At 40.1% G+C, this 14,819-nt stretch overlaps 1 protein-coding gene across 6 annotated transcripts in view; it reads right to left on the minus strand.

The window, feature by feature from the left end:
• Positions 1 to 1,415: 1,415 nt before the first annotated feature.
• The window catches only part of baiap2b (BAR/IMD domain containing adaptor protein 2b), a 77,463-nt gene continuing 64,059 nt past the window's right edge, over positions 1,416 to 14,819 (minus strand). For 2 of the 6 annotated variants that reach the window (XM_080872406.1, XM_080872407.1), the window contains 5 exons: positions 13,278 to 13,479; positions 12,875 to 12,949; positions 11,490 to 11,658; positions 10,135 to 10,172; positions 1,418 to 4,626 (listed from right to left, as the gene is read on the minus strand). In XM_080872406.1, coding sequence (XP_080728532.1) covers positions 4,482 to 4,626; positions 10,135 to 10,172; positions 11,490 to 11,658; positions 12,875 to 12,949; positions 13,278 to 13,479 — 629 coding nt within the window. In that variant the 3' untranslated portion in view covers positions 1,418 to 4,481. Of the gene's footprint in view, positions 4,627 to 5,122; positions 8,968 to 10,134; positions 10,173 to 11,489; positions 11,659 to 12,874; positions 12,950 to 13,277; positions 13,480 to 14,819 lie in introns of those variants that run through there. The other 4 variants (XM_080872409.1, XM_080872408.1, XM_080872411.1 and 1 more) reach the window with 4 other exon arrangements.

A 14,819-nucleotide genomic window follows, 5' to 3' on the forward strand; every position in this document is an offset into this window, starting at 1 on the left:
CTTCATTTTTAAATCCATGTATAAAACAAAACAGTCTCTCATCTTCGTTGTCTGTGTTAAAAGGTGCAATGGGAACCATTTTTGCACTCAAAACCTATTAAGCCACCAAATTCCAGTCACATGGTGTGTAAAGTCTTCTATAGTATAAACGTACCGCATATTATATCAACTTAACAGGAATGTAAAAATACAGAAGATTGATATGTTTTCAGGTTGCTTGTGAACTTCCTCGGGCACAGGAAACATTGTATTTTACCCAAACAAACTTTTCAGATAATCGATGTTATTTTTTCAAAACATTTTAGCATTATAGTTCTCTTACAGGACTTCAATTTGGGCAATTTTTTACAGTAAGTAAAAATTCAATATAAGCTGGGTTAGAAGAAAGGCAGAGGATCAGGTAGAAGGGTCACGAAGGCAAGCCAATATATGAAGAAACTTCTTGGTGAGTGTCAAATCCAACACCCATTTCCATTTGTCCTTAAACTCACAGGAAGACGATCTGAAACTAAACTCTGTGTTTTTCCATAAAGAATTTTATATTTCAAACAAGTGGATTCCTTTAGGACACAGGTGTCAAAATCCAGGCCTCGAGGGCCGGTGTCCTGCAGGTTTTAGGTGTGTCCTTGATCCAAAACAGCTGATTTAAATGGCTAAATTACATCCTCAACATGTCTTGAAGTTCTCCAGAAACCTGGTAATGAACTAATCATGTGATTCAGGTGTGTTGACCCAGGGTGAGATCTAAAGCCTGCAGGACACCAGCCCTCAAGGCCTGGAGTTCGACACTCCTGCTTTAGGACATCAAATAAAAAGTAGTAAAGTTTTAATCTCTCAACCTCTATCGTTTAAGTTTTAAAGGTTTTACTCTACCAGCACTATTGTTCTTCAAACTGTGTTTTCTTCTAAGTGAATCATAATGGCATCAGATGACTCTGTGTAACCAAAAGGTTACAACCCATCTGAGATAATGTGCCAGGAATAAAAATGGGATTTATCAGGTGTAGCATGTCGCCTGCATGCAGGATGACTCAGGATATCCCAGCAGAATATCCAGAGAAACGATGCTGTTGTTGTCAGGTGGAAGGGTGAAGTCGATGCATGGTACATTCTCATCATCTTTACACTCTGTGTCATGCAACTCACTGAGGACAGCATGTTAAAGGGAGCCTGTTATGCTCAGTTCCAGCTCCATGTTTTTATTGCTGAAGAGTACCAGTCGAGCTTTGTGTGTTTACAGCTATCCTTATTTATCTTATTCTGTGCTAAAACTTTGACCACCTTTAAAATTAATGAGGAAAAGTGTAACAGATCAATTTTAAAGTTTCTCAGGGTTAAATTTTTGAGCATTATAACAGATAAAAAAAAACACTGCACAATATTGTTAAATACTTGATTCTTTATTGTCAGAATTAAACTAAAAAACAAACAATTTGTTTACCATCAACTCACATCATTATAGTGTAGACTGCCAGTACAGTACTCCTTATGTTACATTAACGTAGGTTTTATTGGTTTCCATATTTCTGAGTCACATAGTTTTCAGCTAATTTCTTATATCTCCCCCTGAAACATAACTGTAAAATGAGCTGGGACATGTGGGATCATCTAATAATAAATAATGCAGATATTTCCAAAACATCCCGTGTAATTTTGTATTAACTATAGGGAAACTGAAGACAGCACTATAAGTGTATGAAGACTTGATAATTTTAACTATCAAATATATTATAAGAACAATAAAGCATATAGTTGAAGTGAAGTGAAGTTTTTCATGAATTGATCTCAATAATTAAGAACAGTTTCCTTAGAAAGACAATTAAAAATGATTATCATAGCAGGTCAGAGCACAAAACAGAGTGAATAACTGAATCACCCAATGCAGGTGAATCATTATGGATATATATGTACCTCTGTACTACACAAGTACTCTGATATAATGAGAAGGTACTAGCATGATCTCTGCAGAATCCAGAATTTGATTTTTCCTCATAATTAATATAAAACAATGGAGTTTTTTGGAAATATCCTCAGACATATACAGCTGAATACCAGCTGACTTTGGGGAAAATATGTGTGAAAAATTCTAGAAACTTTAAAAATAGCCTTAAAGAAAATCTCTTTTTCCTTTCTAACCGTCTAAATCCAGGTGAGGAAGTCGAGTTTTATTGCCATCTAGTGGTGGATACATGTTTTGCATGCACATACAATAAGGTGCATGATAGTTTCGATGTGTTATTACACATGGATTACATCCATGTGTAATAACAAGCTCCGTCGTTCACTACATTGGAGGTACGGGTGCTTTAATAAGGGCGGAAAGTACTGAGGCTAATTCTGCTCTGCTAATATGAAAAGTATAAAAACAAATAAATCAGACTTGCAATTGTTGCTTAAATCGGGTTTAAAACCAGTTACATTCAAATTTGTTTCTTGTCAAATCTCAAAGTCTTAATTTTTATTATTGTGAATAGGAATTCACCTCATAGTCCTGTTAACTAAAATTTACTGATGAAATTCATCAACAACTTAAAAGAAATCTGGTTCTCTGAAGGCTAAGAAAAAAAAAGTATTTTTATGTCAGTTCATCACTTATTAATAGGAATTAAAATTTCAGGTCTCTTGTGTTATTGGTTTTCTTTAAAAGATATTTCAGTGAATGACCCTCATCCACTGAAATATTTTTAAAGAGGTAATTTTTTATATTTATGGAGATATTTTAAAATTCCATTAAGATATATTAAAATACTCAGATAAATATGAAACTTTCAAAATGTCCTATTTTGAAAATGAGCCTTTCACAAATTTTGGATATAATTTTGAGAAACACATGCTTGAAAGATGCGAGGACAAAAATTTTAAAAACAACTTTCACATCCTGGAATAATTTTCTGAATAATAATTTTCAAAAAAGTTGAGACCTGAAATTTTGCATAATTCCTGATGTGGGTCCTTCCCCCTAGATATATATCCAGCAGTTAAGTAGTTCAAACCTGTTTTCCAGTTTGCTATTCCAACATGAAGGTAAACCAAACCTAACCTGAGCAGGTACCCACACTGGACCCTAGAATATCATTATTATCAGTAAGAACCATGACACTTACTGCAATCAAATAATTGTTCATGCTAATGAAAAATAATCAATAACTCAATAAGTGGGAAAAGCAGAGGGATGGTGTGATTTTTCTAAATGTAGTTTTCAGTACTTTATCAAGTTATTATTACACCCCCACTTAAATCTAAGATTTAAATGTATTTTAAATTCTTAAACAAGTAAACCACAGACACCGAAACGAGCACATCTTAATGACCTCAGTGCAACCAACACAACCTACGTTAGCGTGACCCTGTTTGCCTGTCAACGATTACCTTAAACTAGATAAACAACATGCAATTACAAAGTTTCTCCTGTTGATTGTGTTACTGAATTAAATCTCAGCTGAACATGTTGCTTTAAGAAGATCTTATAAAGTGCTTGTTCACTACGAACAATAACAATCAAACATGAATCTGAGAACCAGTGAAATTCATTATTAAGTGTAGGTACAAACGCCTGCACGGCTGCTTATCTCTAGTACTGCAGAAAGATAAAAGATTTCCTGTGAGTACAGAATTAGTTGAAGGTACAGTACCACGAGTAGTGTGCTTATCAGTTGTGATGCTATCAGCACAAACGTATTCTACAGATATCTTTTTCCATATAATTTTTCTTTCTGATGTGTTTCAGTACTTTTTTTTCTGCCGTCGTGCTTTAAGATCATCGGTCTCTGAATAAGACGTTTCTTATGGTGCAAACACTGGACTGTTTGACAAGCATGAGGTGCTCTTGCCAGGTGAAAAGGCAGTATTGAGAGGTGAGGCTCAAAGGTGAGTCCCCCAGCATGGTGTAAAGCTTAGCAATTTTAAAGCCCTTTCATTGACAAGGCAAGAGGGGAGGAGCTGCATTTTAAATGACCGGCTAATGATCCTGTGAGTCTACATGGAGCTAGGCTTTAGTCTTTGGGTAACGATACGATACAAGAGGCAACAATTCTGACTTTAAAATGAACCACATGAGCCACACGAGTAAACATCTGCTCTCATTCTTCTTTTTATACACCACATGCTCCTTGTAGGCTTTAAAACCTTTACAAAAGTGAATCAGCTCCACTGCTGCTCATCTAAAATGCCACTTTACCAAAGTCACCAATCAACAGGAAAACCTCATCTTTCATTTTTGTAACTTTTGAATGTGGCTTCCTTGCTACGTGGTTAAATATAAAGTCAATCCTAGTATTTATTTACATTTTCTCCGGGCGATTACAGAGATTACTGTTGCCGTGACATGTTGTAGTGCACTTTATCTGCTGATTATATTTCATTCTTTTCATTTTGTAGCATTATTGTAATACCGAGGGTAAATCAGAGCCTTCCAGTTTAGGGTTGAGGGTAAAATTGTGCACCAGTGATCCACCTACAGCTGGTTTACATTGAAAGAAAGCTCAGAAGTCCCCTGGAGGACTGGAAGTCTTCTCCAAGGAATCATAGTGAGCTTCATCAAGGTGGTCCTCCTCGATTTCATCCTCATCGTCGGAGAGGGGCGGTTTGGCCGGGGCCTCCACATCCGGCTCGCCTGGTGGATCATCGCTAGGAAGAAAAAGAGCAAAAGGGATTGTGGTTTTTATTTGTTAAAATGTAAAATGGTAACGGAAGACGAGGTCAACAAGAGCACAGGATGGAACAATGGGTTGAGGTTTTTTTTCAGCCATATTGCTGCTGAAAATAAAAAGGTCTGAGTCATGCAAATAGAGAGAAAGCTGAGGCGAAAAGCATGATGCCGAAACAAACAACACGTTTTTCAGGCAAAGTGTAACAGCCCACAATCAGCTGATGAGGTCAGCAGTCACATCACATTAAAAACAAACAAACAGCGATGGAAATAACCCAAAACCCAAAAGCCAGCTCGCAAAGAAAACACAAAAAAATGAAGCAGCTTTCAGTTATAATGAAAAATTCAAAAGCAAGTGGATACACGAAGACACTTTAGACCCAAGATTATTCACTTACGATGGGCTTTGGTCACTCAAAAGCGGGCGTAATCAGGCCCTGTACTGAAAGGCAGAAACAATCCCCATGTGTCAACAGTCAGGATCAAATACCAACTCACATCTTCCAACGTGAGACAGGGAAATAAATTACTACACACTTCCTCCTAACATGGCTGCACATTATAAGGCATATATATTTGGTTTCCTGTTAACACAAGGTATCATTAAAGGTATTAAAAGGGAAAACAGACCAAGACTGAGCTGACTGGAGCCTGTATTTAGAAGGTACTGTTGCTCCTTTTGTTTGATTTTTTCCACATTATTATCTGTAACACAGTGCCAGATATATTCAGTGATAACACTGTGAGACTTTTACATGACTGCTCTGAACAGTTTTCCATCATGATCTCACTGCTGTACCTTCACTGAGCCAAAGGTTAAGAAGGATTTTTTCACCAACATCAGCACCACATTAAACACAGCGTCTGCAGAGGCTGCCAGTCAAACTCAGCAAAGATCTTGTTTAATATTACTAAATTAGCCAAAATTATTGTCATCATTTACTTAGATTAAATTGAAACATGACAAAAAACAGATCAGAACTCCACAAATTCACCGAGACTGTTTACATTTAAATTATGACCAATACATATTCACATGTGTCACATGGGGGAAAATAAAGATTAAATTAAAAAACAGGCAAACAGGCATGTGAACCCACCACACAGTGAAGCAAAACAACTACAAAAATAAAAAAAACACTTAAAATGAACACGTTGTGTTGATCGCAATACACAAACAGACACACTCACTCACACACACACAGTTGAGTTGAAAAAAGTACCTTTGCTAGCAGCAGGAGGAGCAGGCCAGTGGGTGTGTATAGCAGGTCAGGATGCAGTGTAAGTACTACTGTGCACAGAACACACACACACTGTACATGCAACAAGCCCGGTGGGAGGTTATGATGGGTCTCGGTTCCAGAAATGTAGATAAGAGTGGTGATGTCAAATGTGCAAGAAGAGCCGCTTGTTAATGTATTAAAGCAAGAAGGCGATCCCCAGTTTGTTAGCTGTGAGAAAAGATGTGGTGACTAAAGTTTAGTCAGCACAAACTTAAAGCCAGAATCGAGAGTTGAAATGCTGCCTGTCAATGAAAGTTCGTTGGTTTTACGAGCTAGTTTGGCACTTGAAGGCTAATTAAAAGCTTCTTCAAATGGTGTTTCGTAAAAGTTTCATCATGTCACACCAAAGCCTTCAGGGAAAAAACGAACAGAAACAATAAAAATATCCAGCTGAATAAATTTATTTAATACTTTGTAAGAGTAGAAATTCACCATACATTTGAGGTCATCAGTGTTACACTTTTTGGTGCCCCCAAAGCATGCACATACATAAATTCTCTATACAATATTTAGATGTTTTCCTTGTAACTCTTTTACAACAAAACCCCTCACAATCAGAGCACGTCAGTGAATGCTGGCGTTATTAGCCACAGGTGATTGGTGTGCTATCTCTGCAGCGATGTCAGCCATACCTTGGACTATTTTAGTGGAGAAAGAAGAAACACTGGCAGCTTCCAGTCGTTTGCACTCGACTTTTGTCTCTAAATTCATCAAAACAGAGATGAAAAAAGACGGGGGGGTTGGCAAAGCTAAGGGGGGAAGACGAGTGTTAGGTGACAGACAAACGGAGAGGAGAAGAAGAGAGCACAGAGACAACAGACATGTGCAGCAAGGAGAACATTTCTACAGTGCAAAAAAGGTCTGTGTTAGGTCTCAGGCAGAGTCTGGAAATATTTTTCTGTCTATAAGTGGCAGATCAGAAAAGCAGCACTTGAAAGTTGGTTTTTTTTTTATGCATGTGCCTTACTTTATCACATACTTGCAAAAAAATATATTGCAAGACTCTTCAAACAATTTCCCTCATTAACAATTTAGTAAAAGCATTTTTTGCAGTGTAGGAGGAATGGGAGAGATGCACAGTTTCATTTTTAACCTCCTCTCTTTGGTGAAGAAAGCACTCAGTCAGAAGCCGAAACTACGTCTCAGCGGGCTAGCTCGTGGACACCAGATGTCAACAAAGGGACAGCGGTTAGCACAGACAGGCACTAACTGGGCCGACATACAGACAAGCACACCGGTATTTTTATTGAGCACACAAAGGATCAGACAAACAGTTCTCTTGACATTCTTTACTCACTGAGGTTTGGAGAAAAAAACGAATCAGGCTTTTAATCGCAGAGACAGCAGTACAAGAAGGCTGAATGAGGCTTCAACCACAAATGAATTCCTCTCCCCTTCAAAGCTGCAGGCGGCTGTGCCTTCAGTCTGTACTTTGGCTGAATGCAGCACAGTATAATCACCACTCTGTAGCCAGTGTAGTTTTTTTTCTATTAATCACAATACCGCTGATGGTTCATGTGAAGTCTTAAGTTCCCATAAAACGACATTAATCACAGAAGTTAACCGACAGCAGAAGCACCACATGTGAATATTTTTGAAAGTAGAAACGGATTTTGAATCTTTTAAATGAACTTTATGCCTATTTTTTATTTATGATAAAAAAAACTTTTTTAATGGTTTCACGTGTACCGAGCAGCGCCGCAATACCAGTTGTCTTTTCTTTCATGCATGAACCAGAGTTTGCCTCCAACTCTAATCATTTTTATGAGCAATTAATTGATCCTTTCTTTTTTAACTGGTGATGTCAAAGTGATATCCTTCTAATGAGCTCAAAACCCAAATATATTTAATTTGCAGTCATATAAAAACAGAGAAAAGCAGCAAATGTCTGTATTTGAGAACCCGAAGCCAACAAATATTTGGCATTTAAGCCTGATAAGTTATTTCAAACACTTAATCGGCACAACACATCAGTTAACTGACTAACGAACAAACAGTTTCAGCACTAAACTCGGCTCAGAGCCTCGCGTAAGTTAGTTGACCCCATTCAGCCTTGGCACAATATTCAGGCACCACAACAGACAGTCAAAGGACCCCGAGAGTGGTGTGTTTGTGTGTCCATCCGAGCGCAGAGGCTCACACTGAGAACGTTACAGTAAGTTTGTTTACACACAGTCAGAAATATAGACTATTACTTCCATAAGGTGCATTTTTTTATAAACTGATCATAGATACTGCATGACAAGCACTTCTGTATGGCACATTTATGTACAGTAAACATTCCCGTCACATTTTTTTTCCCCCACGTTTCATGTGTGAAAACATTTACATGAGCTGTTCACTACTCGCGATACATGGCCTCTTATGTCAGAGGAATACAAAACCTCACAGCATGAAAAGGTAGAATTATTGTTAAATACTGAAAGATCCAGTAAAAGCATTGATTGCAATGTCATTTTTACATAATATAAAAATCCTCTTTGGGATCAACCACTTTAGGATTACACCCTGATTTACATATCATTCTTTACACTGTCTTTCTAACTGAGAGCACTGACATTAGTGAAAATCAGGTTCCTTCGTTGGGAAAATATAACTCCCAGCAATATATAAAAGAAATGTACATGCATGAAAGACAAGCAAAGGTTACATTTTCCTCACAGAAAATGTCCATCACACTGATTTTGAATATGCGGATGGCACAGAGTCCACTTTGTTCTGGTTTTGGCTTGGCTCTGCACCAAAGCTCCACCAGCGGCCCAGTGTGGCTACTGGCCAGTTAGACAGCACAGGGCAGGACTGAAGGACGAAGGGAGGGAGATCAGAGGGAGAAAAAGAAAGACACCCAAGCGTCTTCCTCGAACTGACCGGCTTGGGGTGAGTTTATTGTCGTGAGAAGGAGGTAGGGAGGCGGGAAAGAGGGTGGGTTAAGGATGACAGATGGGCAGCGAGGTGCATGTCCTATCGTGTGGCTGAGTCTGTGCCTGTTTGTCTGTCTGTCCTCACACTGTCGAAATCAATTTGCCCTCTGTGGAACTGTGGACACAGAGAGGGAGAGGCTTCCAGGTGGGCTGGCTCAGGAGAAACAACAGCAAACACAAAACCAGGACACACGCAGACGCAGAAACCTCGTCTACCCTCTGACATGACAAGCATAACCTACAAGTTTAACTGGATCTGAGCCTCATTTTAAAGCAAAATGTGGATGTGGTTTTAACGAGCAGGGATTGAGTGAGTGCAGTTAGCAGACAGAAGGAGCTGCATGGAGCGTGGGGGGCGGTGGCGTGACGGGAAGGTGCCGTGGAGTCAAAGCATGATTTTCTTTCTTAACTTAATGAACAAAAGGAAACTTAAAACGACTTACACTTAAATTAATCAACTATTTCTCTTCCTGAGGTCTAATTAACTGCCACTTTGTCAGGTGCCTCCTGTGACTCCCCATTTCATGCACAATGTCCTCTGGACTCAGGAATACTGGCTTTTTGGAGCCCACAAGCAGGTCTATCAGTTAAGGATCCTAGTTTGGGCCCAGATCGAGACTGCATAACAGTCCCCACTTTTTTACTTTCACTTTGACTCGTCAGGTTTACGCACCAAAAACTGCTGGCTTGGGATTAGCCATTAAAAACTACTTGGTTTAGGTGTCTAAAGTATGATTTGTGTTAAAACAGCAGCACTTCTAAACACCAGAGGACTCACTGGGCATGGACGAGCCACACGGTGGCTTTGACAAAACAGCACTAAGAGATGATTAATGTAATCTAGTTTTACAGAGAGAAACAATTGTTACTAATGGATGACTTAAAGATAAAGCCAGCCTTCTTTAAAACCATTATGCGGTCAGAACTGCACCATCTTATCACCTATGGATTCCTATCACGCTGCTGCAAACAGAGGAGAACTAAGAAAAACAACACAAAGAGTGTGGTGTGTCCTGCTGGTTGTCTGTTTGTGGGTCTGAACTTGGCATGCACCAGGATCTGTCCCAATCCCTCATCTCTCCATCTTCAGCTGTTTGGTAAACTAACTCTCACTGATGCCTCAGATTCCAGCCCTCGAGCCAACGGGACAGAATTCCACTTTGGCTTCCCACCCACAAACACTGCCGAGTGCATTTGAAATGACTGAACTGGAACTGAGTTGAAGCTGATTCCTGGCACACACAAAAAACACACTGACTGAATCAAGCTGAGTGGTTCTTACCTTGTGGGGAAGCGGGGCTCATACTCTTCGACTCCCTGCTGCAAAGACATAATCAAAGAAGAAAGAAACGTTTAGTTTGTGCACTTTAAATATGAACTCTGAAATAAAGCATGAAAACCACATTAACTGTCACTCATACCAGTATGATGAGATAATATAAGCTAATAAGATAATAAGGTAAAGACAGTGCTTAACAATTTCAACTGTTTATTAAAAACAAGAAGACACAAATGTAAAAGATCTGTAAAAATAAATTGTTATTTATTGAGCAAATAAATATTAATTAATAATATTTATTATTAATAAATTTATTTTTTTTAATTTACTTTTTAAATTTTACTGCATTCTCTCTTAAAGGCACATTTTACAAAATGTGCTCTTAACAAAAATAATTTTTGTTAACCAAAATAAAAAATTGAGTTTAGTTGAGCCTGGTTCTGAAACGTCGTGAACTGTTGCAATGACAAAAGCAGTCAGAAGGTGGCGACAAAGAAACATAAAGAAGAAGATGCAGCATCATCAAACGAAAACTGGAGATGTTAAAGAAGCTGTATGGTAGGAAAATACACTACAATATACATCAGCCCCTCTCCTGGTTATCATCTCATTATTCTTTCACTGACTGGTTGAAATTGATGACTTAAAAGTGAAACAGTGTAAAATATATTTAACATATTTTCCATTTTCATGTTCATATTAAACAAACAAAATTTTGTGCTTTATTAAAGATCAAATCAGAAGTGAATGACCGAATAACTTCCACGCATACATATCCTTGACCAAAATTACAAAACACATTTTTCCTTAAATGTCAGCAGAGATGTTTCAAAGCTTGATGTTACATGACTGCTGAGCAATTAGGCATCGCCCACATGTAATGTTCCAGGTGAGGCGTAGGAGGGAAGGTGGGCCAGTAGTGAAGTTTACCGTTGCGTAAGGCTACTTTTGATTTTTCCTTCTGAAAAATTAAGCTGCCTCCATCACCACAGCTGCCTTCTCTTTAGCCTGGCTGAACGCCGACTCTGTTATCAGCTGATGCCTGTCAGAAGCACTTCCTTCAGCGACAGCGGTAGACCTCTGCAATCTGAGCTGTGCCTCATCTTACACTCGACCCTCTGTGACCAGGAATGTGAAGCGAGGCAGAGCTGATTTGTGCGTTTATGTAAGCTAAGAGAGAGCGAGTCAAAGCGAAGCATCTCCGGCTGGCAGCACGTAGGGGGAAGCTACCTCCAAACTTTCTGAGACAGACGAGATCTTTGCCAGGTTTCGTGAGACTGCTCGTGTGTCATGTGTGAACCCATGTGGGTGGATGAGAGTTTGCATGTGTTTGTGTGCTTGTTTTGCAGGCCCCCCACCTGTGAGAAGCCTGGCACCGCCACACTGTAGGGGCGTTGTTGTCTGCCGTGCAGCGCAGCAGCGCTCTGTGCTGCCATACGGGAGTGGATGCCATAATCAGGGACGGGGAGAGCCATGTCTTCTCTCTCTAGAAGGTTGCCCGTGCTGCTGCTTTTGCCATGGTGGAGACTAGAAACACAAAGAAGTACACAGAAAAGGAGGAAACTGTAAATCATGTGATCCCCCATCGGGCAATTCCTCCTGGGCCAATCAGGCGCTAACATTTGATGTCTCTAGGTAGGGAAGGTATATGGGCGAGTCATCAGGGGACTGATTTTGATTTTGGAAGTACTTTCATGATTGGTTTACTTTTGCTGCAAGGTACAATATCATTTTGAGTGCTGGGGCAGTGCAATCACATTATATTTATGCAATGTAATACAATAACATGCATTACTGTTCCCAGTATGAGTACGTCATATCGCAGTGTTATTTTGAGGCAGTATAGCCTAGAGTCTGATATTTGTATATAGAGTTTGTTACGTTTGTTTGTGTGTGTGTGTGTGTTCCTGTCTAGCTATCTTTGTGAGGACTGAAAACTGCTTGTGAGGACACACAACCTGGTCCTCACAAAGGCATTTAAAGCCATTTTTGAGGCTCAAAATGTGGTTTTAGTGTCAGGGTTACAATTAGGTTATGGTTAGGTTTAGGGTAAGGGGCTAGGGAAAGCATTATGTCAATGAAGGTCCTCACTAGGATAGCTGAACGGGGTTGTGTGTGTGTGTGTGTGTGAGACCACCTCCCTCCCCTCCTCGCTCATTGCTTCATCGATGTGTGACTACGTTCAGCAGACAGAGGCTTTCACCAGCTCCTAAGTGCATTTTTTGTGTGTGGGATGCTTCGTCTTCGGTGGGGTTTGTGTCATCCTTCACACAGCATCAAATCCCAACCAAAGCATTTCAGAAGATTTTAGCCAGGGTCTTTTATTTTGAAAATTGATCAGCTTCCTAATGCTTTTCCTGCCCATTTCATCTGTTCTGTGCAGTTTGACATGACTTTGGCCAAAATACACTCGCTGTGCATTTTGTGCCGCACAGAACAGAGAGCCGTTTCTGGGATGCTTCTGAAAAATGCTTCAGTGCATTTGATGGACTCACAAGCACTGTACATGTGCACAATTACATCATTGCTGTAATACAACGCAGCTCCACCCCGCTGCCCGAGTAAGGAGTAACATCTCACATTAATATTTATGTAAAAACCCCAACTCTACTGGTAAAGGAGATCTGGCAGGTTAACCAACAAAATCATTAAGTTTCTGTGAATAATATTAATATTTAACTTAATAACATTCAGTTTGATTATGCATTCAAAACAATGAAGTCTGCAAAGTGCAAACACCCACTTGTGTACTCGAAGTTGCCGCATAGAGTCTCCTTCAGTGATCACCCGTGTGTAGGAGAAGGGAAACCAGCCACGCCTGCAGAAGGAGGACATCAAATATAAACAACACAAAAATCAAATGCACAGCATTGGCTGACCTGTTCACCTACAGTCTGCAGTTGCCGCTGCAACCCACTTTGCAACCCTTCTTCGCCCCAGCTCCTCCACTTCATGCTGATCATGCCATTTCTGACTTATTTAACATTATGTCTGTTTGTCGCAGATTCCTCTATTCTGTCACTCCTCTCTCCAAGTGGGCCGAATATAAATCACTGCAGGTGGAAATAACGACTCAGCTTTGACTACAGTGATCCTGACAGAACTGCATTTGTCGCTTTTTTTGCTGCATTTCATTTTGCACTCACATCCTTGTCTTCTCATTCTCTCCATAGTGCCAGCCATCACGGGCCTCGGGTACCAGCAGGGTAATCACGTCGCCCTCAGCGAAGCTAAGCAGCGTGCTGTTGTCACCGGCAGCATGGGAGAAGACGGCCTGGACACGAGTTCTTCCGTTTTTCTCCAGACCTGCTGCCATGGAGCTGGACCGGGGCAGCGTGCGGGTCTCTGCTGTGGAGATGAGGAGGAGGAGGAAGAGAGTTGTTATCACACTGCCATAAACTTCAGTTTTTGCTACAAAGCCCTTAACGATGCTTGAAACATACAGAATGTCTACAGGGATTTTATTCAATGTAGATTTTTATATTATTCACATTTTTGTGAAATATTCTCCTCTGAATCTATTTTTACTCAGAAATGTACCGTCTTACTTTGGTTTTATTATCACATCTCCTTCTATTCCCACTTGCTTTGGCCTCTTTCTTATTAAAACGGCACCGAGCATGTGTGTGGCAGCCGGGTCATCTCATTAGCTTTTTCTATATCTGAGATGCAGTAATTCTTTTCTGGAAATATACCTTCCAGTACATTCACTGTGATTAAAAGCACGCTGAATGCCAAGTTAAATTTGCTTTTCGAGATATTTTCATTTTGCCACTAAACAGCAGAACAACTCCACAACAAGCTGGCAAACTCACCGCCCTGAAATAACACTGGCTCACAATATTCTGCCAAGCAAACGATGGTCTTTTCATATATCCAGCTGCCGGAAACAAAGAGAACCATTTATTTGGAGTGCCGTTTTCTATCCTCTTGAATATTACTGCTGTAATTATGTTGTTTTTTCCTCAGACTTTGCTCTTTTGTGTTTTCACCTATATCTGACTGCTTTATATGTGACTGCTAGAGGTTCCTTTCTTCTTGAAGCTAAGTCTCGTCGTCACTTTGCTGTTTATTGCTGTGCAGAGAGACACTGTGGAGCTTTCTTTGTGAAACGAGCTGCTAGTGTCATGGTCCTGGGCCGTGTTGGCCCAGTATTCTTAGTTCTCTTGTATTTTTGTATTCAGTTCCCTGTTTAGGTTCTGTTTCCTGAGTTGCCCTGTTATGTGGTTCCCTGTGTGCTTTCCCTTTGTGACTCTCACCCCCTGTGTGCCCCTCTATGTATTCATGAGCCCTTGTCCCCTTTCGTGTTTTATTCCATGTTTTCCCCAGCCTGTTATGTCTGTGTTCTCCCCGTGCTCTCTCCTCCTGTCTGAACCTCTGTACTTCCTGTTTTACTTTGACAGTCTCTCGTCAGTATGCGTCATGTTGTGTTCACTCCTGCCCTGTCTCGTTATGATTATCTGTGTCAGCTGTGTTCCCCGTGTGCTCCCACTTCCCTCGTTAACCCTCTGTGTATTTATGTCTGCGTCTCCCTCAGTTCTGTGTCGTAGTCTCCCTCATAGCTGCGTGGATTTCCCTGTGTCTCTCTGCAAGTATTAGTTATTGTTCCCGGTTTAAGTTTTGTATTTCTTGTGATCTGCCTTCCAGCATTAAAGCTGTGATTTTGAGTTTATCCCCTGAGTCCGTGA

Source organism: Rhamphochromis sp. 'chilingali' (assembly GCF_963969265.1).
Source record: "Rhamphochromis sp. 'chilingali' genome assembly, chromosome: 22".
NCBI lineage: Eukaryota > Metazoa > Chordata > Actinopteri > Cichliformes > Cichlidae > Rhamphochromis > Rhamphochromis sp. 'chilingali'.